Source organism: Periophthalmus magnuspinnatus, chromosome 15 (genome assembly GCF_009829125.3).
Source record: "Periophthalmus magnuspinnatus isolate fPerMag1 chromosome 15, fPerMag1.2.pri, whole genome shotgun sequence".
Lineage (NCBI taxonomy): Eukaryota > Metazoa > Chordata > Actinopteri > Gobiiformes > Gobiidae > Periophthalmus > Periophthalmus magnuspinnatus.
In genome coordinates, this window is record NC_047140.1 from 9206579 (window position 1) to 9230630 (window position 24052).

At 40.2% G+C, this 24052-nt stretch overlaps 1 protein-coding gene across 3 annotated transcripts; it reads right to left on the minus strand.

Moving 5' to 3' along the window:
• Positions 1-619: 619 nt before the first annotated feature.
• LOC117382848 (polycomb group RING finger protein 5-A-like) lies at positions 620-23196 on the minus strand. 3 transcript variants are annotated; one of them, XM_033980086.2, is made up of 9 exons: positions 23000-23196; positions 15353-15882; positions 14181-14277; positions 11806-11861; positions 8290-8349; positions 6061-6254; positions 5726-5824; positions 4300-4389; positions 620-937 (listed from the first exon to the last, which is right to left on the minus strand). In XM_033980086.2, the coding sequence occupies exons 2-9, from the start codon at positions 15465-15467 to the stop codon at positions 890-892; spliced, it is 759 nt and encodes a 252-aa protein (XP_033835977.1). In that variant the 5' UTR covers positions 15468-15882; positions 23000-23196; the 3' UTR covers positions 620-889. The 3 variants fall into 3 exon arrangements, with proteins under 3 accessions (XP_033835977.1, XP_033835979.1, XP_055083011.1); XM_033980088.2 differs by having other exon boundaries at positions 6061-6251; positions 23000-23169; XM_055227036.1 differs by lacking the exon at positions 23000-23196 and adding an exon at positions 22711-22888.
• Positions 23197-24052: the final 856 nt, after the last annotated feature.

Sequence of the window (24052 nt, forward strand, 5' to 3'; positions counted from 1 at the left end):
TCATAGCTGTGCCCCATAATCATTATATCAACTTCATTCAGTATATCAAACCTGGGATAATACTTTTTGGGGGTCAGTATTTATCGTGTGTATTTTTTCTTTGCACTACTTCTGCAAATTTCTGGTTATTTTTTGGCTTTATGAAAAGATTTATGCCATAAAAGGTTGAAATAATAACTTGCCTGACTCATTACAGATGCAAACTAACAACTAAAGTGTTTCATTCTGCTGTTTATTTATTGCAGCTCATGATTTTTCACAATATTGTAGATTTATAATAGTTTTTGTGGTTTAAATCTGCTCTTGGGTTGTTGTAAAAGTGGCATAAATGAGTTTCAATATTATTGTTTACCATCTATATTTACGTCAGCGATATATCAAACTTCAAAATTTGTTATTCAAAAAATGCTGAAGTCAAAAGCAGTAATCAAAGTAAAGGGTAAAGGCCATTTTAAAACAAGTCTTGCGTTATTTTGAGTCAATTTTTTAGTTTACTACGCTCCATACATGTTCATTCATAGTTTTGATGTCTTCATTGAGAATTTACAATGGAAATAAAGTAAAACAAAAAATGTCCAACCTTCATGAACACACAAATGCATAAAAAAACACACAAGACTTAAACAATATAAAAATCACAATTTATTCTACAGTTAGTTTGACAGGCAAGTGACGATATGCTCAGACTTCATTGTCAGGTTTAGGCACAGGGACGGACATTTCAAATATATAGTAGCATATATATTATTCTATGTAGTAGCATAAAACCTCTCTAACTTAACAATTCCTGCACTTCCTGGTTAGCTGTACAAAAATACGTTTAAATCTCTTGGTTGCTCTGCACACGCTCTCATGTGCAAAAGTGCGTCAAACAGGCGTACGGGGACCTTCAGCCAAAGTCTATGCGAGGTCTATACTCAAGGACCATGGGATATGTCTGCGAAAAGAGGAAAACATTTAGTTCTCTTTTAGACTTTTCATCAAGAAGTGTGATCAAATGGGGCACTGAAATATGTGATTGGGACTTTTTTTTAACAAACCACAACTGGTTTATTTATTGTTCCCCTTTTTCCAAATTAAAGGTGCAGTGTGTTCAGGAGGTGGCACAGCACTTGCAGGATTCCATGGAAAAGAATGTTAAAACTAAACTTCGGAACATTCTCTATGGAGATAGATATGTTTTATGCCATAGTGTGGGAGATTATAGCCAAAGGAGCAACATTTCCATAAAGACGAGCAAGAAGAGGCTAAACAGGTTTGTGGAGATGCAAGCCCACTCACATTAAGGATGAGTACTTCTATTATGTTTTCAGTGCAATAAACATGACCCAGCTTTTATTTTATTCTAGGTCAGGGATGTCCAAACTATGACCCAGGGACCAAATGCGGCCCTCAGACCAATTTTTGTTGGTCCTCATGCCTCCTCCTAAACTGGCCTGATTGAAGGAAGTATTGTTTACTACAAACTGAAGAGATTTTACTTCTATAACCTGAATAACATCACACTGCATTGTGACACACACCTAAAAATAATCTTCCAAGTCTTATTAAAGGTACAATGTCTCTGTCAAACCTGTGTTAAATGCACCACTTCACTCCATGTATCGACACTGGTCTGTGGCCCTCTGCTTCAAATATATTTCAGGCCCTTGGTGAAAAATGTTTGGACACTCCTGTTCAAGGTTTTTTTGCTATTAAAAAGTACTGTGGTTTTAAAATGTCAGTTTATAGTCATTTATACTAGATTTTCTTTTGTATTATTTTAACATAACCAACCCACCAAAATGACTGCATTCACACTGCAACTGAAATGAGATTGTGATTCATGTTGCCGCCCTAAAGGAAGGACATTTGTCTGGCTGTCGTCTCCGCAGGACGAGCCCCATAAACCCAGAGCATTTTACATGTACAAACATCAGGCTCGTATCAGGTGGTGTTGTGGTGGAGGAGGTATGACAAGCGCTCTATCATGTCTGGCTTCAGTTTTCATGGAGTGAAACTGGAGGATCTGCTAACACCAGTGTTACAGTTACAGCACTAAGAGATGGTGTACATTTACTGCAATGTTATTAGGATGTAACTTAGATTAACTAAATATGACTGTTGGTTCAATAAATCATTTGAATTAAAGGTAAAGTGTGTAACTTTCTGTAGTATGCGGTTTACCACCTGCTTGTCTGCTGGAATGTTTGGTTTGGAACGGTACGGCACAAGTGACGCCATGCCAAGCTACAGCTCAGGGGTCTCATTTATAAAAAATTACATGGAATTCTGACTAAAAGTGCATGTGAGGACAAAACCCAAATGCCTCAAACTTGTCTCTGTCGTCTCTGAGCTCAGATCCTCCTCTGCTTCATGTCTCAAAGCACTGACACAAATGTGGACTTATTCGATTGGACCGTTCCATCTCAGGTTGTCTTTTTATAGATCACAAACTTGATGTGGAAAAGTCTGTGGAGAAGTGACCCAACTCACTGTATGAATGCATGTTTTTCCAATTTAACGCCATACTGTGGAACATTTCAGGCAAAGCAACAACACCTACATTATCAAACAACAGCCTTCCTCCTGACACACCACTCCAGAGACCCACAAAGGTATTATATCTCCAAACTGAATGGAGTGGATATTACATGTCTATGATGTATTAACAGCAAACACTTAACACATTTAGATCACTATGTAACCTTTTATTGTTTTGAAAATGCTATATTCACCCAAAACAATATATTCAAATGTTTGATGCTTTGAGTTTTCCCTCCCTTTGCTCTCCATGCTAAATCACTCCCTCTGCACCTCACTAATGAAACTACTGCACATCACATCAGGTTTGTCCAGTTGCTGTGTACAGAGAACTGTTGTGTGGGGGTGATGTGCATGGATGACATACACTGCCTGGCCACAAAAAAAGGTCACCACCAAAAAAAATAAATAAATAAAAGGTCACACACACTCTATTGCATTGTTCTGATTTCGCTTCTGCAATGTCACAAGATTTATTTCCATCCAGTGTTACATTAATTTTCACCAAAATGTTGCACTGATGATGTTAGTCTGACGCTGCACAAAGCTTCTCCAGCACATCCCAAAGATTCTCAATGGGATTAAGGTCTGGACTCTGTGGTGGACAATCCACGTGTGAAAATGACGTCTCATGCTCCTGAACCACTCTTTCACAATTTGAGCCTGATGAATCCTGGCATTGTCATCTTGGAATATGCCCGTGCCATCAGGGAAGAAAAAATCCATTGATGGAATAACCTGGTCATTCAGTATATTCAGGTGACCTCATTCTTTGATCACAGACTGTGCTGAACCTAGACCTGACCAAATGCAGGAGGCTCATATCTATTTGCTTAGTTAAATCCAGGTGGAGACTTTTTTTTGGCCAGGCAGTGTATAAGACATCTTCAGCCATGTTTTGGATGAGGGAACAATGCTCTATGGTAGAACAAAGTACATTTTGCATAATACCATGTCTTTAAGTTTCTGAGGGGGCAAAATCAAAGTTGTTTGATTGATAAGGTAGTAGAGGACATCCCACCAGAAGTTACATTTAAATGTGAAAAAAATGTGGGGTTTCTGGACTCCGCCCCGTTTCTCCACATACGCATCACTTCTTCTGTGTCTCTTATGCAAATACTGGGTGTGTCCTGTTTATCTTCACGTGCTTCTGACAGAGTTTACCAGAGGCAGAGGCATGATTTAAGGATGTATGCTTTCAATTTATAACGTCATACGCTAATACAATAGTATCATTTTTGAGATTTGGCACAACTAACCTCTATATTTATTAGCATTAATTTAAAAAAGCTGGTTACCATAGCAACAACTTTATTCTTGTAGCGCCTGCATAATATATTTTTTTAATGTGACCCTTAGACTCTGTCATATTAAATAAATGTAAAATATGAAAAAAGTCATGGGACCAGAAGTGTGCTACCAGGAAGTGCTGTCATTCCTCATTTGAGTCATTTACCAAATTTGCATCAGTTAACTTGTCTTTGGCTGGATTTTAATTATTTTACTTGCCAAAAATGATTTTAAAAGTAAATCTATCAGAGGTACTCTTAGTTTGTCATTCATTTAAAATAAGTGTGCTACAAGAAAGTGTGCTATGACAAAGTGTGCTATGAGGAAGTGTGCTATGATGAAGTGTGCTATGAGGAAGTGTGCTATAAGGAAGTGTGCTAAGAGGAAGTATACTCTGAGGAAATGTGCTAGGAGGAAGTGTGCTGAGGAAGTGTACTATGAAGAAGTGTGATACGAGAAAGTGTGCTACAAGGAAGTGCGACTCACGTTTTCTCCATGCAGCCTCCAGCGGGTCATGTAGATAAACTCCAGAGTGTGGTCACGGCCCATGATCTCGCCGTTACACAGCACGTCCAACTACAAACACACACACACATATAATACCAACAACACAGCAGAGGGGTCAAAATGACACAGGAGCACAGAGCAGCTGTGTCAGAATGTGGTAACACAGAGAACATGGGGTCAGAATGTGTGGTCAGAGTGAATATCGAGACAGAATGTGAATATGAGGCCAGAGTGTGGAGTGGGGTCAGAATGCGACTGTGGCGTCAGAATGTGGGTCTGATTTTGGGGTCAGATTTTGGGGTCCAAATGAGTACGTACTCAGAATGTGAATGTGGAGTCAATATATGGGGTCAGAGTGTGGTAAGAGAATGAATGTGGGGCCAGAATGTGAGGTGAGAATGTCGAGTCAAAATGTCATAATAAGGTCAGAATGTGCTAACAAAATGAATGTGAGGTCAGAATGTGGGGTCAGAACGTGGTACAGCAGAGAGTCAGATGCAGCGCAGGAAATGAAAGGGAAGGGGAAGTACGGGCTGGTGAGGAGGTGTTGACTGAAACAGTGAGCTCGGTTGTGCAACAAAGGTTTTTGACTGTGTTGACTGTCTCTGTGTTAAGTAATTACTTATTTTTAAGTAAGATGTAACTGAACAAATAAGTGGTTATGATGTACAAAAAAAAATAATAATAATAACGTATTTATTTATTATTTTATTATTTATTATTTATTTTAGTTTAATTGTTTTAGAGTTCAGTCCATTCATAAGTGTATGCTGTATCCTTTCTTAATGGTACTGTAGTGTCAATGTTCAAATCAAATATAGGTTTACTAATAACAATTGTAATTCTGGTTTTGTTTTTAATTACAAAAAACTATTGGACATGATGATCAACTTTATGATATAATTTAGTGTGTTAGTTCTCTATGCTATTATCCAATCAGAGAGTCATTCACTCATTTTGGCTGACAGTTCCAATGCTGAAATCCAGTTGGTTAAACTTAAAAGGACTCACTCTGATCTGAAACATGAATCAGTGCTAGTGCAGCCTCTGCAGCTCAGTGAATGAATTCTGGAGGTTCTTTCACATGAGGCCTGTCCATAATCTGAGAATGAGACACACTTGTATGTGTCTCTATCTGCAGGTTAAGGCTCTGGACACACAAGGTCAGATGTGATTAAACAGTAAGAGGCAGAACAGATACAGTTCCTTTAAGTTTTATGCAATAAAAAATTATGCATAAGACATTTTACTTTGCATATTGTTCTCTATGCTATTTGCTGAATTTCCAAAATGTATAAACAGAAACTTATTTGACCTTGAATTATTCTGATTAAAATGCAAACACTCTGGATCAGAATGCCTCCATGCTCTCATCCCTTCTCTTCTCACACCGCTATGTTCTTACCTCGTAGGAGCTGGGCAGCTTGAGTTTGAGGCTGAGGAACTTCTTGATGGTTCCCACGGTGACTCTGCTGGAGCAGCGGATGAACCTCTTCATCAGGTCCTGAGGAGGAGTAGAACAGCGTGAGACTCATAAGGGACGTGTGCACCAGGCAGATTTTCACAGCTAAAGAGGCAGCTGAGGTGGTGCTAATCAGTGAACCCAATGATCCTGTGGACCTGTAACTGAGACACCTGTCTGAGTTTTTCTATTATTTCTATACTTTCCTGCTAAATGTGCTTAAAATGCCCCTCTGGATAAATTAAGTCATATTTATTGCTTTTGTATCTCGGATGTACCGTTACAGAGGTGTCCTGGCTCTGTCCCGCGTTGTGCAGACAGTCCAGACAGATGGCGATCTGTGGGTCACTCCTGTGGTAGTCCTGGCCCTGCTCCTCTGCTCCTCCTCCGTCCCCTCCCCCGTCCCCTCCTCCGCCTCCTCCTTCAGGCTCCTCTCCTCCCTCTGATGCTTTCGGATGCTTCATACTGTCTGCTGTAACATGCCGGAGACATTAAAAATCAGTTCATGCACACATAAAAGCTGAAAGTTCCAGGATTTGTAATTAGCAAAGTCACATTGGGCAAGTCTTACTGGGCGCATATTTTTTTTTTTTTGTTGAAATGACGCTATGGCACAGTATCCATTAAAACATTATTAAAGTGCTCCAGTTAGCTCTGTGTACAAAGACAGCTTCCGGTCAGATAGACGGTTAGCTACACCATTTCCGGAGTAATGTAATGTCTATGAGATTTTTGCAGAATCACGCTTTACAAATGAGGAGAAAACGTCTGGTAATGCATAATGCTAAAGGTAACTTCTATTAAAACGTTAAATCTAACATCACATAATTACATTTGTAGTAAAGACTAACCGATTACTTATAGGTGTAGATTATTGCAGCTGGTGGTGTTATTTAAATATTTATTACGCTCTAAAATTAGCATTAGCATTCGCCTCGTCACACAAAGACGTACCTTTCTAAAAACAGTTTTGAAGTACGATACTATTGAAAACCATTTTGCCACTGACACGATCGCCCTAAAGCAGGATTTCCCTCAAAAAACGAATCTATATGTGCTGTACCGTTAGAGAAATGTATTTATTTAACCGTCTACAGCTCAAATCTTATCATAGTACAGAAAAATAACAAAAACTTCCCCCAAGCTGAAGTGTTTACCGGTGAAGTCAATGTCATGTGATATCAAAAACTTTATAGACATTACATTACAGGGAAACTGGCTCCGCTGACCCTCGTTCTGACCGGAAACAGTCCTGTGCTGTTGTGCAAAGCCGATTAAGAAAAGAGAGGTGTAAATAATTCATGTACAGTATGCCTGTCTCTGGCTCTTTGGATTAGGTCTGTCATGATCATTACTTTGATTTATGGATCAGTACATGCTAGATGAACAGTGTTTTTCAGGATCAATATTTATGGTGTTTACTGTGTGTGTTTTCTTTTTGTTATTAATTTATGTAGTGTTACACCAAAGTGATGACATTTGAGTTGTAGATGATCCAATAATGACTTGCATAATAATGTTTTAGTCCAGATGCTCAAAGTCGTTTTACAATTTGGTGCGTTATTCATTCACTTCATACCCGGTGGTGTTAAGTTACTATTGTAGTCACAGCTGCCCTGGGACAGACTGATGGAAGTGAGGCTGTCGATCTGCTCTGACCGGCACCAGCACTCACACTCGCACCATATTCATACTAGGCAATGTGGATGAAGTGTCTTGCCAAAGGACATAACAACAATTTTTGGCTCACTGCGGCATCTGGTATTCACAGCAGTCTCCCATCCAAGTACTAACCAGGCCTGGCTCTGCGTAGCGTCTGAGGTCTGACGAGATCAGGCTTTGACAGGGAGGTTTGGCCACACGTCACATGACACATTATAGATACTTTGATTGTACTATTTATACATGACTGATCACATTATGTTTAATATGATTCACTTAGATGAGGATTTACTGTGACTAAAGCCTTAAAGTTATTGTGAAAGTGACATAAAGTCATTTCAATATCATCATTTATCGTGATATTTTTTTATCGATATATAGCCCTTCAAACTCTGCTTTCTTAAGAAGCCTCCTTTGGGTTTTGGTAAAGTGTTTTTTGTGCCTTTTCTGTTGTAGAAGTTTCCGCAGAGCACTCCAAAATGGCACTTCAACATTCAAGGATTCATTGTCCTTGTCCCAAGTAACAGCGAAATTACTTTTAGAGTATTAAACAGTGAGAGTGGCTGTAGTGCAAGGGTTTTATTTGGCACACCTTATCTTATTCTGTGTAAAAGCTGCTAACCCAAAGTTTAGACCTGTACAAACACGTTCTGAAGTGTTCCCACGTGTCAGATGCCCTCCCTGTGTCTCTTTGGGGTTTTATTCTGTGTAAAACTGTCAACCCTGTAGTTTAGACCTCTACAAACAGGTTCTAAATGCCCCTGTGTGTCAGATGCCCTCCCCGTGTGTCAGATGCCCTCCCTGTGTCTCCATGGGGTTTTATTCTGTGCAAAAGCCGCAGTTACCTTGTCCGTTCTCCAAGGGCTGATTCTTCTTCCAGAACTCGAGCTCCTGTTGCTCCTCCTCTGCACACACACACATACACAGAGAGAGAGAGGGAGGGAGAAAGAGAGGAGAGAGATGGACAAAGGAATGAAAGGGACACCAGCAGACAGAAAAGACAGAAGGATAAACAGTATGTACAGAAAGAGGTGTGAGAGACAGGCAGCCAGGAGAAAGAGAGAAAGAGACAAAGGAGAAAACGACAGGAAGAAGACAGAGATGGATAGAAGTGAAACAGATGAGAGTGAGACAGCAGAGAGGAGAGCAAGAATGGGAGGGACAGAGGCAGAGAGTGGAGAGATAAAAAGAAAGAGAGGTTAGATAGAGACACACAGATGACAGAAAGACAAGAGTGAGACACAGAAACAGAAACAGCAGGAAAGAGGTGTGAAAGAGAAATTAATAAAACAAATGAGAATAAGACAAAGAGAGATAGACAGAGAGAGAGAGGGTTAGAGTCTAAAGAGCTGGGCTCATTTGTGTGAGCGGGTTTAGAACATAATATTCCATGTGTTTAGCCAACGAGATGGATTCTTTGATTTTTGTGAGTTCACAAACTCTAGAGATTCAGTCTTAAACAGCTCCAGCTGATTCGTTTGGATGTGATAGGTCCAATCACAAAGCAGCGCTGAGGTTGGCACGAAAACCAGAGCTGAACAAACCAAAGCAAACATGGCGGCGCCGACAGACGTACTTCAGACTCTTTTAGTAGGAATATGGACTATTGGGTTTGTGAAAAAGTTTGATTTCTTGGCTTGTTCCTCTGATGAGACGCTTTGACCAATCAGTGTGAAGTATGTCGTTAAACACTCCGATTATTGGATCTGAATGCTCTCAGTGATAGCTGTTCCAGATTGATAATGTGTAGAAGTCCCTTTAGAGCTACACGTAACAGTCTGCTGAGAGCCAGGTTACCATGTGCTGTCTCTGTGATGAAACCCCATCCTCGGCTCAGTGCACTTAAACCACTGCATTTTCTCTTTGTCTCAGCTCATTTCATGTGAGATGGAAAAACGTTCAGTTTCACAGACAAACTGGACATTTGATTCAAAACGTGTCTATAGGTGTTTATAGAAACTCTATGCATCCTGTGCTCTTACAGTTTTAAAACAAGGTACTGCAATCACAAGTGAATCTAGGTTACCAGTGCCTTAAAAGTCCTACATTACACAAAATGCTCTCTTGTGAGCTTTACGCCATTTTATAATTTTTTTTCCGCATCAAAACCATACCTGTAGTTGTGTTTTGCTTCATTCACACATGTTTAACACAAACACTGCATATTTTGAGTTCTGCCCTCAAACATTGCAGGTTAAGACACTGGCAACACAGGCTCAGTTGTGATTTTAATACCTTTTTAAACAGTTGGAGCAGGATACAGTTCCTTTAAATAAATAAAAAGGGAACAAAAGCTATAACAGATATAAAAGCTCTTGTGACAAACATCTACAGTAGGGTAAGCTGATCCCACTGCAAACCTCTGAGGTGTTGAGTGACATCACTATTTTGAATGTCATGGAAGATTTATTCTACCATAAAAACATCGGCGTGTCTCCTTGCTCCACCTGTTGATATGGTCATAGGCAGCTGTTAGACGCTCTGTCAACGGCACCAGACTTACAGGCACGTAGACCCAGGACGCCATCACAGAACAACTCACTTTACAGTAACACAGCTTCATTTCACTTTCTTCAATATTATCATTTGTAGTAGTTGTATTACCATGTATATTCTAAGTAATGCATTTTCTTGGTACTGCATGGTACTACAGGAAGATGGATTCTCCTTACTTGGCTACAGATCTTTTCGTGAGTACAGACGTGTTTGTATGGCTTTGGAAAGTACATTCTTGAAGTAATATTATTTATTTAATTAATTTTCTTTCTTTTTTTTTTTTTTTCTATGACTTTATTTATTTTAAGAAATTATAATATGTTTACTATGATTTTTTTCCCCCATTTTCAATCATTTCAGTATTTGAGTAACATTAGAGTAATAAGTTCTTAATTTTTCTTTTGTCTATTGCTTTAATTCGAGTAAAATTTCAGCTCCTCTGCAATAAATATCATTTTAATCAAATCATTGTTTTAAAGGTGCACTGTGTAACTTTTCTGGTGAAGGTCTACCATGTGAGGAGTCTGCAGTGTTTCACAGTATGGCATTAAATCTATCTATCTAGCATTTATTCAAATACAAGTGATTTTATTGTTAAAAAAGACCTTGAAAAACTGTGCGTGGTGTAGCCTCTCCATAGATCTGACCTGTAATATGGCCTGGTGGTGTCATTTGCCTGTCTTCATGAAGATAGATGAAGATAGACATTTTTAGACAAGCGATAACACCTCTATAGAGACAGGTGTAGGAGCGATCTATCAGTCAGTCCTGTTTCAGTAAAAGCCTGTGGTCTGGAGAGGAGTTTGCATTTTTATAATAATGTATTGGATTTATATAACACCTGTCAAGACCCAAAGCACTTTACAAAACATCATCATTCACGCCACACTCGCCGCTGGCGAGATACTATTGTAGTCACAGCTGCCCTAGGACAGACGGGAGCGAGGCTGTCAATCTGCACAATCTCCCCCTCCGACCACCACCAACACTCACGCACACACCGTATTTATAATAGACCAGGGTCGCTGGAGTGTCTTGCCTAAGGACACAACAACATTTTGCACTAGAGCTGCTGCTGCCTCTCTGTGGCACCTGGTATTCAAAGTGGGTTGTGCTAAATAGCAGATTAAAAGACATATTCATTAAAGAGGAGGTATTTTACTTCTATGGGGTATTATCTGCTAACACATAAGATATTTAGATTACCAGGTTACCTTTTATTGTTTGGAAAATTCTAAATTAGCTGAAAACAACATATTAGCATGTTTAATCATTTTCACTTTTGTGTTTGTCGCTCTAAGTCAAAAGTCACTCCTCCTTCAGAGCACTATCGCAACACAATCAGCTGCATCCCACTAATGAAACTACTGCACATCACATCAGGTTTGTCAAGTTGCTGTGAACAGTTTTGTATCATGTTTTTGTATTTTTATGGAGAATTGTCATGTGGGAGCATGGGTGACGTAGGCTTGTGGGTGGAGCTTTGGACAAATCCAAAGCTCAAATCTTACTGGATGACATATAAAACCTTTTTTTTGAAGAGGGAACATCGTTGTAACATGGTAGAAAGCTCCAAAAATGTATTAATAACTATAATAAACATGTAAAATGTGACTCATCAACAGAAGAAAAAAAACATGGATTAACAGTTTTCTGGCATGTTCACCAGCGCTCAGTATAAACCACACACATCGCTAACTGTGGTGCAAACTGGACATTGTTATATACATAGGTAGTTTGTGATCATTAATATTGATTATGGCTGTAATAAGTGCTCTAATTGGGTTTACCTCCCGTGAACATCATCTTAATTAAACCTCGGCTGGAAACTGTGTAGAGACGGATGAGACCATCTGGACACTTACTCTCTCTGAGCCCGGGCACCAGCTTGAAAATGATCTCCTCCAGAGTATTGTCCAGCCTAAGAACAGACACAGAGACAGAGACGGGCTTAAAGAACACACATTATGTAAATTGGACTTCATAGACCTTTTAACCATGTTGTATTGTTTTCCCCTCGCCAAAAATAACATATCTGGAGTTGTGTTTTGTTTAATTCACTCTTGCTTCATTAATCCAGAAGACATTTTGCCTGTTTAGTTGTGTCATAGCTAAAACTCTGGACCTCCTGTGCAGTTTTTCAGCTCATAAACCGTCACCAGACTCATTCTATGGTAAAGACTGTGTTTACAATGAATGCACGGCTCTATTACCATAGCATTCATGGAGGTTAAGGACTTCAATTGTTTACTTTCTAAATTTTGATTCCTGTTTGCCGACAACAGAGGGAGCTCCAACACCTAAATGCGTCATTGGAAACAGGTGAAATTGGCATATTTTCCAAATGCAGACATGATTATGTGAAATATGAATTCCAAAGGTGACCAAAAGTGTTTAAAGGAAAAGTAAAGGCCCAAGAATGCATCATATGTGAGTTTTAACTTAGACACAGGAGAGGGAGGGGCTGGGGACAAAGTAAAGTGAATAGGCTGTGCTCACATTTAAGAATTTGATGATGTCATTACGTAGGACGGGGCTTAGATAACTCTATGGGAGATTCACTGATTTCCATATAAATAGTATGCTAGTTGATGTTAGCTTTACCATTTACTCTGCTCTGGTTAGATGCATATGAAAACAGTGAACATCATCATATTAAAGATTGCAAAAAAAAAAAAAAAAAAAAAAAAAGGTCATTCCAAAGCTGTTCCCTTGCAGCAATACTGTAGCACAAATCCTTTATTTTCTTACATGTGCGAGTAACTTGTAACAGCCACTTGACTGGAGTAAAAGGAAAATATTTACAACAGTTACTACTCCACTAAACAAAGTACCTCTGCACAGAAGTTACTGCAAAGACAAAACACAGAAGCATTATGTGTGTGTTTATAGCCGACCTTTCGATGGAACGGTGCATTCACTATGTTAGCTTTGCATTCCGAGTAACGTGGCTGTAATTTTTTCCCAGAAACAGAAAGTGTGCTCTTAGCATGCTAGTAGTTGTTAGCATCACCGTGATGACAAACCTCCGCTCTGGAATCTGAATGTTGTGACTTATAAACTCATCGTGTTGAATGATTAGGATGCTCTGAAAGCATTGGGTAAATAAGGAATGACTTTGGACTTTTTGCAAACTGTTTAAACTGAACTATGAACTGAAATAAGGTACAGTGCTTTTAATACTTTTAATAATGAAAAAATACAGGTAGTCCTAATAAAAATAACAATCCATGCATCAGTCTTATATTATTCTTTTCCAAACGCTCAAAGTTGCTCTCCAATTTTGTGTGTTATTCATTCCCTCCACTGCTGTGCTAGTACTACTGTAGCCGTAGCTGCCCTGGGGTAGACTGCCGAAAGTGAGGCTGCCAATCTGCGCCATCAGTCCCTCCAACCACCACCAAAGTAATAATTATAAAATACATGTAAAGCTGGGACATGCACTTTGACAGATCAGCCCTAAATTGTCAGTATGGTAGGGTTATTCTTAGGGTTGGGACTTGCTTGCGTTGGGATTTCAGGAGATGGGGCATAAAGCTGAAATAAAGTTGCAGCATACATCCCTGCAGTGTGTGGTGGTGTATTTTAGGTGGCTGTTAAGCAGGTTTTAACTTTCAGACTTGGCGAGTCTGTTAACATGAAGGGCTGAGATTACAAATTTCATGCTGTCTCTGGAGCCATTAGAATAAGTCATGGTGCGTTATACAAGGGTTCACAGAAAGTACATCCAGAAACCCTGGTCAGCTAAGAATACACTACTCACCAGTACTTTACAAAGATGTGTATTCAGGAATCAGGTTTTATCTCCCAGAGTTCAGATGGGTGTGATTGACGGCTGCTCATTCTCCCCTTCAGTCCTCCAGACACTACCCCCTTTCACTATCTCTTCGATTCTCCAGACCCCTCCTCACTCTCCCCTTTAGTCCTTCTGCCCCTCCTCCCTCCTCATTCTCCCCTTTAGTCCTTCCGCCCCTCCTCCCGCCTCATTCTCCCCTTTAGCCCTTCTGCCCCTCCTCCCGCCTCATTCTCCCCTTTAGCCCTTCTGCCCCTCCTCCCGCCTCATTCTCCCCTTTAGTCCTTCTGCCCCTCCTCCCGCCTCATTCTCCCCTTTAGTCCTCCAGAAGTTGCTGGACACCTCTAAAAATTATTACTTGGGAAAGGTTTTTTAAAGACCATAAACGCTCTTTTTTCTCTCATGTAAAGAGGCCAAAGTAGCTAGACAATATCTCCTCAGACTCACCTCAGCATCTCCAGAGGGTTGGTCTCATGAACCTGGATGCCACACTTGGGGCAGTCGTTGCTCTCCTCAAAGTGCTGCACGATACAGCTCTTGCAGACTGAAGCAAAGAGCACAGCAAGGGTCAGGATTTTTGTTATTCACCAGCTCCAATATCACCAAACACATATCCCAAGAGTCACATCAGTGCTATCTACGCTTTAAAGTTAACCAAAAACATCACAAAAATGTTAGATGTAACATTGTCTCCACTTTTTGTCTCCATAGTGATGTACCCGTCTTGCCTTGAATGTTGTAACATGTAGCATTTAGTTGGAGTTACAAGTGTTACTATTGGTTAAAAATACCTTGAAATCATGCATTCTTATTGAGAGTGGATTTGCCTCTCCACAGATCTGACTCTGAGTTTTGCCTGGTCACTTCACCTGCTTATCACCATGAAGATACATAATGCCCTACTGTGGAACATTTAAGGCCAGTGGCTCTCAGACCGTTCACACCAAGAACCACCAAAGAAAACATTCAGCTTTCCAAGTACAACCTGATCTAAAGGTTTGTAACAGGACAATTCTACTAAAGTCAAAGTCTAATCGAGGGTTAAACCAGATCTAAAAGTGGACTACAACATTTCCACTGTAATCCTAAAAAATAAATGATCCTAAGGAGGAAAAAAAGTGAATAAAATTAACTTTAAATTAGGCACACCCACTAACTGAAGAACTGTCCAAGTGTCCCACAGTTTAAGAAACACTGTTCTAGGCAATAACATCTGTGTGGAGTCAAGCAGGTGGCTGAACATACATCAGAAAGGTTCCACAATGCACCTTTAAAGAAGACATTTTGTGCTTGTGTTTGCTATATAGTTATATGTGACATCTGTAGATCAATACACTAGTGAGTAGTGGATTTTTAGTATCAAAACAACGGCACGATGCTGCCGAATCCTATGTGTATACGTGTATCAGCTCATTAAAATAACAAAGATCTCTTTATTTTAGGGTTGCCAATAACATTTACTGGCCCAGACTCGCTCCTAATCTTGAAAATAAGCGATTAAAGATTGCTCAAACATGCATGAATCACTCCAAAAACAACTTCAAGAGGGTAAATGAAAAGAAAACAACTGTAACATGAATAAAAGCTCTGAAAAGTTTTATGGAGCGTCCCATACTCACATGTGTGCAGGCACTCGGTGACTGTGGTGGGTTTGATCAGGTATCCACGGCACAGATAACAGGTGATGAAGTGGTTAAAGTCCCGGACCAGGTGCCTTCTCGCGGCGGCGGACATGTTTGTAGTTCCTTTATTCTTAAAAGATTCTATTGATAGATAGATTAGTCCATGTATGGAAGTTAAGACAGAGCTATTAGACCTACGAGCAGGTCCATGGGGTTATGTGGAAGCTTTAAGGTCTCAGTGGTGAGTGCAAAAACATGTGGAGAAGAGGGAGAGGAAGCTACTGTGTGAAGTCCTTCTCCATTTTGATGATTCCCAAGTGAATTCAGTGCAGTATCTGGAACATTCCCAAATAGAATCCAGGTAGGAATATGGTGAGACCGATACATGCACAAGTCATCCTTCACAAATGGTCCAAATCTCCAAAAAAATTCAAACTAACATCCTCTTGTTATTATTCATTGTAAATCCTCCTCGGTGTCCGCTGCCCTGTCGTGGTCATGACCGCTGGACCTCCAAACAGAAGTTACTGCAAACACAAAATACAGAAGCATTATGTGTGTGTTTATAGCAGACCTTTTGATGGGACGGTGCGGTCACTATGTTAGATTTGTATTTCGAGTAGCATGGCTGTAATCGTTTTTTTTCCCCAGAAACAGGAAGTGTCCTCTTAGCATGCTAGTAGTTGTTTACATCACCGTGACGACAAAACTCCGCTCTGGAATCTGACTGTTGTGACTTATAAACTCATCGTGTTAAATGATTAGGATGCTCTGAAAGCATTAGGTAAATAAGGAATGACTTTGGACTTTTTGCAGAATGTTTAAAATGAACTAGTTAAAATGACGTACAGTGCTTTTAATACTTTTAATAATGGAAAAATTAAGTAAAATCAAATAAAATAAAAATAAAATAATGATCATCAGTCTTATATTATACTTTTCCAGACGCTCAAGTTGCTCTACAATTTTGTGTGTTATTCATTCCCTCCACTGCTGTGCTAGTACTACTGTAGCCGTAGCTGCCCTGGGGTAGACTGCCGAAAGTGAGGCTGCCAATCTGCGCCATCAGTCCCTCCAACCACCAACAATCACTCACAAACCACAATCATACTGGCAAAATGGGTGAAGCGTCTTGCTAAAGGGCAAAAATAATGGTTCAAGTGAGAATTGGTAGAGGAGCACTAAAACCACTGAGCCACTACTGGTCTTGGTTTATGTTTTTGTCTGTTTAATTAATCTCTCTAACTTCAGATATGATTTACTTTGTCCATATTTTGTATTTAGTCAATGAAGTTCCACAGTCCCGCCCACTTCCAAGTCCGCTCCGGTTCCAAAAGTAAAAATTCCATTCATTTTTCCCATAGACTTTTTGAAACATTCAAATATTCAGAGTTCAAAGACATCATGGAGGCTAACCAGCTACGTGTTAAAGCACATTTAAAACTCAATATTCAGTGAAATGCTTCAATAAGTTTCAGAAGAGATTTCTTGTGGTCATTACGTAAGTGATTAGCCCTGAAAAAGTTGTCAAACTTTTAATTTATTATTACAATTTTTTGGAAAGTCTATGCGAAAAATGAATGAAAAATGTACTTCTGGAACCACCACTGCTGAGCTCCATAAAATACCCACTACTGTGAATTATTGAAAGAGGGGGTATTTTACTGCTATGGGGTATTAAAGAGGAGTGTTTTACTTCTATGGGGTATTAAAGAGGGGACATTATACTGCTATGGGGTATTAACGAGGGGGTATTTTACTTCTATGGGGTGTTAACTGTAACACATCACCATGTTACCTTTTATTGTTCTGACAATGCTACATTCACTGTTAAATAAGTTTCAGATTCGTCTTTGATGCCGACTCCTCCTTCAGAGCGCTATCACAACACAATCAGTGTGCACCTCGCTAATGAAACTACTGCACATCACATCAGGTTTGACAAGTTGCTGTGAACAGTTTTGTATCATGTTTTTTGCATATTTATGGAGAATCAAAGCATTGCACAGAATCTTACCTCTAGCTGTAAGGAGGGTTTGAATATGCATGTTTGAGCAATCTAGCAATCTCTAGCGACCGGGAGAGAATGCTAGATTGCTCAAACATGCATGGATGACATATAAAAACCCTTCAGACATGTTTTGTTTTAATGTGGTAAAAATCTCCAAAAAGTCGATTTTGCTACATGCTTTACAATATAAAACTTTCCTACTTGCCCCCTTCTGTCCCCTGTGATGAGTTTGGGTGAATTTTGGTCTCTGCATATTTAGACACAAAGATGAGTAATGTGCTCTGAACTTTCATTTTGACTCTGCACAAGCATTTAACTGTCATTTATTTTAATGCATTGCTATGGCAGCCGGGCAAACAGTAAGTAAAGTGAGAGAGTGGTATAGAGATAGAGATTGTGCGGTTTTAGCAAAAAAAAAACATGGCGGATATAGCCAATAGTGTTTCATATGTTCCGTCTAAAGCTGAGCGATTTTGGAAAGCATCTCACTGTTATTTTTCTGACTGGCACTGTGAGCGTGGTTAGATTTGAGATTTATGTTTTTAATAACAGGATTTAGTTCAAAGTGTCCAGAAGAAATGACAAAAAGTCTGACATATGAACTGACAAACTAATACAAGAGTCAGAATATGTTTGGACAGATCTGAACTACAGGGTCAGCAGTTTTTATGCAAAAGAAGATCGGAGAGTTTGTTGTTTGTGGAGGAAATTATGATGCTTATAGATGATGTATTATGCATAATACCATGTTATAACATTGTTCCCTCATCGAAAACATGTCAGAAGAGGTTTTATATGTCATCCCTGCATGTTTAAGTATTTTAACGATCTCTCTCAGGCCCAATTCGATCCCTTCTTACGGTCAGCTGTACAAGTCTACGTCAGCCATGCTCCCACACGACAGTTCTCCATAAATGTACAAAAACATGATACAAAACTGTTCACAGCAACTTGACAAACCCGATGTGATGTGTAGTAGTTTCATTAGTGAGGTGCACACTGATTGTGTTGTGGTAGCACTCTGAAGGGGGAGTGACTTAGCACAAAGGGCAGGGGAACTCAGAGTGTCACAAACAAAAGCGAAGCTTGTAAAACATGTTAATATGTTGTTTTCTACGAATATAGCATTTTCAAAACAATAAAATGTAACAGGTCAGTGTAATTATGGGCATTTCGTATTTCTATTCAGAAACGGCATTTAAATATCAAATATATTTCATTTTCAGCATCTAAGCGATAATCAGAATATAAAAAGATTTGATATAACCGGATGTAGTCATAAAAGGCTCTAACATTCATCCTCCAGTGCGAGTGTACATTAAAAGTGCACGGCTGATGTTGTTCATTTATAGTTATAATTATGAATGTATATCACAAAACTTTAATAAAACTGCATCTATTCAACACTATATTTTAAAATCAGTTGCTAATACACCAGCACAAAAGAAAGCTGCGCGTCAGCCTGTTAGAATAATCACTATATCCTTTTATATTCACTATATAAAAACTGGAACAATATACTTTAGGGCTCAATATTTAATGGGGAGAAAAAAATTGGGAGATTTTTGTTATTTTAGTTGTAATATGAAAAGATTTGAGCTGTAGACAGTTGATTAAGTCACTCTTATGGCTAATTACTGTTTCATTTTGCGGTTTATTTGTTGCAGCTCAGGCCTTTTAATGAGACAGTTTATTTAAAAATGGTTCACTGGGATTATCTTCGTTTATTTTAATCTTTATCAGTTGTACAAAGTAGTTTCAATATTATCGTTAATCAAAGTATTTCTGTGTACAGTTCCAGAGCATTGCCGGCTACGCGCGTCCATCTGTGTATTGGTAAGATCAAGTCCCGCCCACAGCCCCGCCCACTTCCAAATTCAGTAGTAAAATGTCCTTTCATTTTTCCAATAGACTTTTAAATATTGAGAGTTGAAAGACATTAAGGAGGTTAACCAGCTACGTGTTTAATTAATATCCATAATGCTGTTGTTTTATGCCCAAAAAGCACTTTTAAAACTCAAAATTCAGTGACATGCTTTAATAACTCAGCTGTTTATAAAATGTGCTGGTAAGATCAAAGCGATACCAGCGTAAAGTCGCGAACAGCATCCATCCAGATCCCGGCGTGAATATTCTTGGAGGCACACACCCTCTCCAAACCCAACCTAAAAGGCATCCAGATCCTGGCATGTGTTTAGACGCACACATTCGACCCCACAACAATGCATCCAACCACAACTGTGCTGGTGGTCTGTGTGGAAGCCGTGTGCCTGGTTTGGAGAGGTGTGAAGCAGTTTGCGCCTGGGTCCTTTTGGAGAGAGCGTTTGTCTGTGCACACGCCAGGACCTGGATGCCTTCTAGCGGGTTAGAAAGGACGTGCGCCTTCAGAGATATCAACAGCAGGATCTGGGTGGACGCTCTTAGTGACTTTGGGTGGTGTGTCCACTAAAGATAGGCCAATATATCTGTTGGCCGATATATCAGGCCGATATTTGCTCTTTTTAGTGTATTGGCTATCGATGTTAAATCTCCAGCAGAAGACGATATTTTATTTTGGTCGACCGCCTGCCTGAAAAATACACGCAGTTTATTTTACCCTATAACTCTTTAGTATGAAGAGATAACTGCACAAAATGTACGTACTAAGTGCTCTTACACATTTGTGGTGAAAAAAAAGGCTTGGGGGGTGATTTTAGTAAATTTTAAAAACATAATGTGGGGAAAGTGATCAAAATTGGATTCTAAACAATCGCATCAGCCATGAAAAAGCCGATATCGGTTGATCTCCGCCTCCGCTGTGCATAAATGAACCGCTGGACCCTAAACACCACCACTCTTCAGACAACTCATCCATGAGCGCAGGTAGAGAAGCCTCCACGTCTATGTTTACCTCCTGGGGTGTGGTAGATCTGCGGAACATAAGGTGAAGCTTTCCTATGTTTAGCTTCTTCTTCTGGTTTTATGGAGGTTAGCAGCTATCTTAAAAGGAACATTATCACCACGTACTGTTCTGGAGTATGGCTCAGACAGTAAGCTCACGGTCTAACAGTGCATGATAAACGATAATACTGAAACCAAATCAGCAAGCAGGAAGTGCTATATTGTTTAGAAAAATGTGAGCTGCAACACTTAGTAGTTATTTTGTGTCTATAATAAGTTACAGAAGTTCATAATTGACCTTACACAGCTCAAATCTTATTGTATAACAGAAAATAATCAAAATGTTCCCTCTACTGCAAAGAAAAAGTCGCCATGATAAATACTGACCCCCAAAAATGGTTGTTCCATCTGTCATGTACTAAACGAAAGGTCGAGTAGTGTTTATCGGGACAGGCCTACTCAAAATAAATAAGTCAAAAGTTGTTGGTGTTTGGTGTCAGTGTCATTGTTTTTTATGTATTTTTCTTACAGAGGAGATAACGAAAATAAAATATATTTTAAATTTCCTTATTTTAATTAGATTATCAATAATAGAAAAACATATTAATAAAACAATTATCAACCCTTTATTTGATAATCAGCTACTGTTTCTGAATAAATATTCCAAATACTCATAAGTACACTGACCATAACATGCTGATCTAAATATGTTAGCAGTTATTACCCCATAGAAGTAAAATATCCCCTTTTAATACCCCATAGGCGTAACATACATTCCTTTAATACCCAATAGAAGTAAAATATCCCCTTTTTAATACCCCATAGAAGTAAAATACCCCCTCTTTAATACCCCTTAGAAGTAAAATACCCTCCATTTAATACCCCATAGAAGTAAAATACCCTCCATTTAATACCCCATAGAAGTAAAATACCCTCCATTTAATACCCCATAGAAGTAAAATACCCCCTCTTTAAAGAAAAATGCAGTCTTTGATTTGCTAATTACATCCATTCAAATTCAAATTCCGATTGGATTGCGATTAATCTGCAGTCCTTGTCTCGTCCCGGGCCCTTTAGGCCAGTGTGTGGTAGTGTGTCATAAGATTACATAATGGCATGTACTGGCCTGGGTATGGTTCTAATAGTGTAGCTTCACAATGTCAAAACGTGGAGAACAGGCTACTTCTTTCAATATGGTTTCAGTTTCCTGTGTAAAGGTGTTAAGTTTTGAATTGTTATTCGCTATGGCAACAGCGCCACAACAATAACCACAAGTACAGTTAAGAGGTTTCAATGACAGTTGTATGGCATTAATATTTCAAGGTTGTTTATTATTAGTCTTAATTCAGTAACGGGACTGAGTAATGTTGGTACTTGTCATAATAGGACTAGATAAAAAAAAAAACAAACACTTTTTCTTTAAAGAATAGAATGCCATTTTCAATATAATATCATAGTACTTTCTTTTATATTCCCATGTGTCCTTATATCTGTGTAATCCCTCAGTCGTCCATGTAGGTTCCATAGAGGTCCATGGGCGTATACTAGTCTATGTGTCTTATACTTTCAGGAAAGGTTCATTTTTGTACTGGAAATGTGACTTTTTTAGCATCAATACTTGCTCAAATGGGTATCTAGTTTCGATACTAGTGTTAGTATCGATTAGAATCAGATTTTTGATACTTTTGACAGTCCTAACATAGGCAGTTACACAGGGGTTTTGTAAAATCCCTTTCCTTCATCAGAAAATGTGAATAGCTCAGAGCCCAGGCTTCACTGCTGTCCTATTAGGCTGCAAATGTGTTATTATGAATATTTATAGACACTGATGCTGCACGTACTAAGTCATTAGACATTTTAATCTGTTACAATAAGGTAATGGTGAATCAGAGAGCCCTTTTGTATCAGTTTAGCCCCGACACAAAACACGTGCACCTGTACTCCAGAGCACATCCTCCGCACGCTGCTTTACTACAGGACCAATGTGCAGCGTGCCTCATGGCGGGATGACGTCACACGGTCAGAGCGCGCGTGTCAGGTGTGTAAACAGACAGGGAACAAACATGGAGCGCGCACACACACACACACACGCACCCCCCCACACACACGCACACACACACAGAGAGATAGAGAAAGAGAGACGTGTACGGAGCGAAGCGGGGAACATCTCAAGTGCGCAGCTCAAAAATCCCCCAGTGTCCGCGAAGGGGCCGTGCACGCGCTCTCGCACACACGCTCTCGCACACACACACGCACACACACGCACACACAGAGCGGATCTGCTTATCTCATCGTTACGGCACGTCACGCTCTACGTCACCTCTGTCAAAACAACATTACGCACATGACATAATCCCGTCACACACCGTTTTATTACACGTGTACGCGCGGGTGCCTTCTTCTCCAGAGCGGCCGACGCGTACACGCACACGCGCACACGCTCTCACGCGCGCTACGTACCGACCTGAAAAGTTGCTGGAGCTCGGTGTCACGGCCCCTGCTCGGATCCGTAAAGCGCGCGCGAGCTTTCCCCGGCTACAAATAGAGAGGCTGATCAGCACGAGGACCCCGCTGAGCCCGCGTGCGTGTGTGCACTTTGCGTAGAAGAGGGCGCGAGGAGGGGGCGGTGCAGCGACAGCGTCAAAGTTTGGCTCGAGCCGGAGACGACGCACGGCTCTCGAGTTCAACAGCAACATACAGACACGCCGTACGCCTTTTAACCCACACCCCCTTCTTTCCCCCCCCCCCCGTACCTCCAGCTCCGCTCCGTGCTCCATGACGCCGAGCCGCGGTCCTCGTCAGCTCTAGTCCGGCCGAGGCGAAGGGCTGAAGGCAGGAAGGAAGGCGGAACTGGTCGGGCTCGCGCTGCCCAGTCCTCCCAGCGGCGGCGGCGGCACACAGCTCTCTGCGGTGGGCGGGAGCAGCAGCAGCAGCAGCATTAGCAGCCAGGGCTCTGAACTGAAAGCGCTTGTGTAACTCCGTGTGACTATTGGCCCGCTGCACGCACGCGGACCCAGCACGCGCAGACACGGAAAGAGCGGAGGCAGTTTATTCAGCTGCTCCTTCTATATGCGCACTTGGCTTTTATGCACTTTTATACTGACAATGCGCACGAGGAGACTCCAGACACGCGCGTGGACACATCACTACTTTCTCTCGTGTCACTTCTTATTACGTGTCACTACATTTGAAAAGAGCCCGGTGTCGTAAAAGAGTAACAAAGCAGCCCTTATCCCAGTGCAGAGGTACAGCTCATGGAGGAGACAGGGCGCGAGGGGTTTGGTATCACACAGGTCACAGCAAGAATGTGTTTGTCCCCGGTTCTATATCAGTAACTCTTTTCAAAGGCAAATGCAGAGTCAGAGAGATGGAAGAGCATCCATGAATTGTACTTGAGTAAGAGTAGAAGTACAAAGTAATGGTCCAAGTAAGAGTAAAAAGGTATTTGGGAACAGTACTACTCAGGTAAAAGCAACCATTGGGAGTTAACATCTGATTTATAATTTAAAGTGAAGGATAATACATGAAATAATGCACAAAATCTGATGTTTTAAAAGGATAGACACAAAAATGAGCCAAACTAAATCATATCAGAAGGAGCTGTAAAAACACAAATGTTCAGATCATTTCATATTGTTGACATAAAGATCAAGTCACTTTAGACTCACTCACAGTGGGAAGAGGAACCACAACTTTTACTCGAGTAAGAGTACTGTTACTTCAGAATAGTGCGACTCAAGTAGAAGTACAAAGTAGTGGTCCAAGAAATGACTCAAGTAACACCAAATCTGAATGACTGAGGGAAA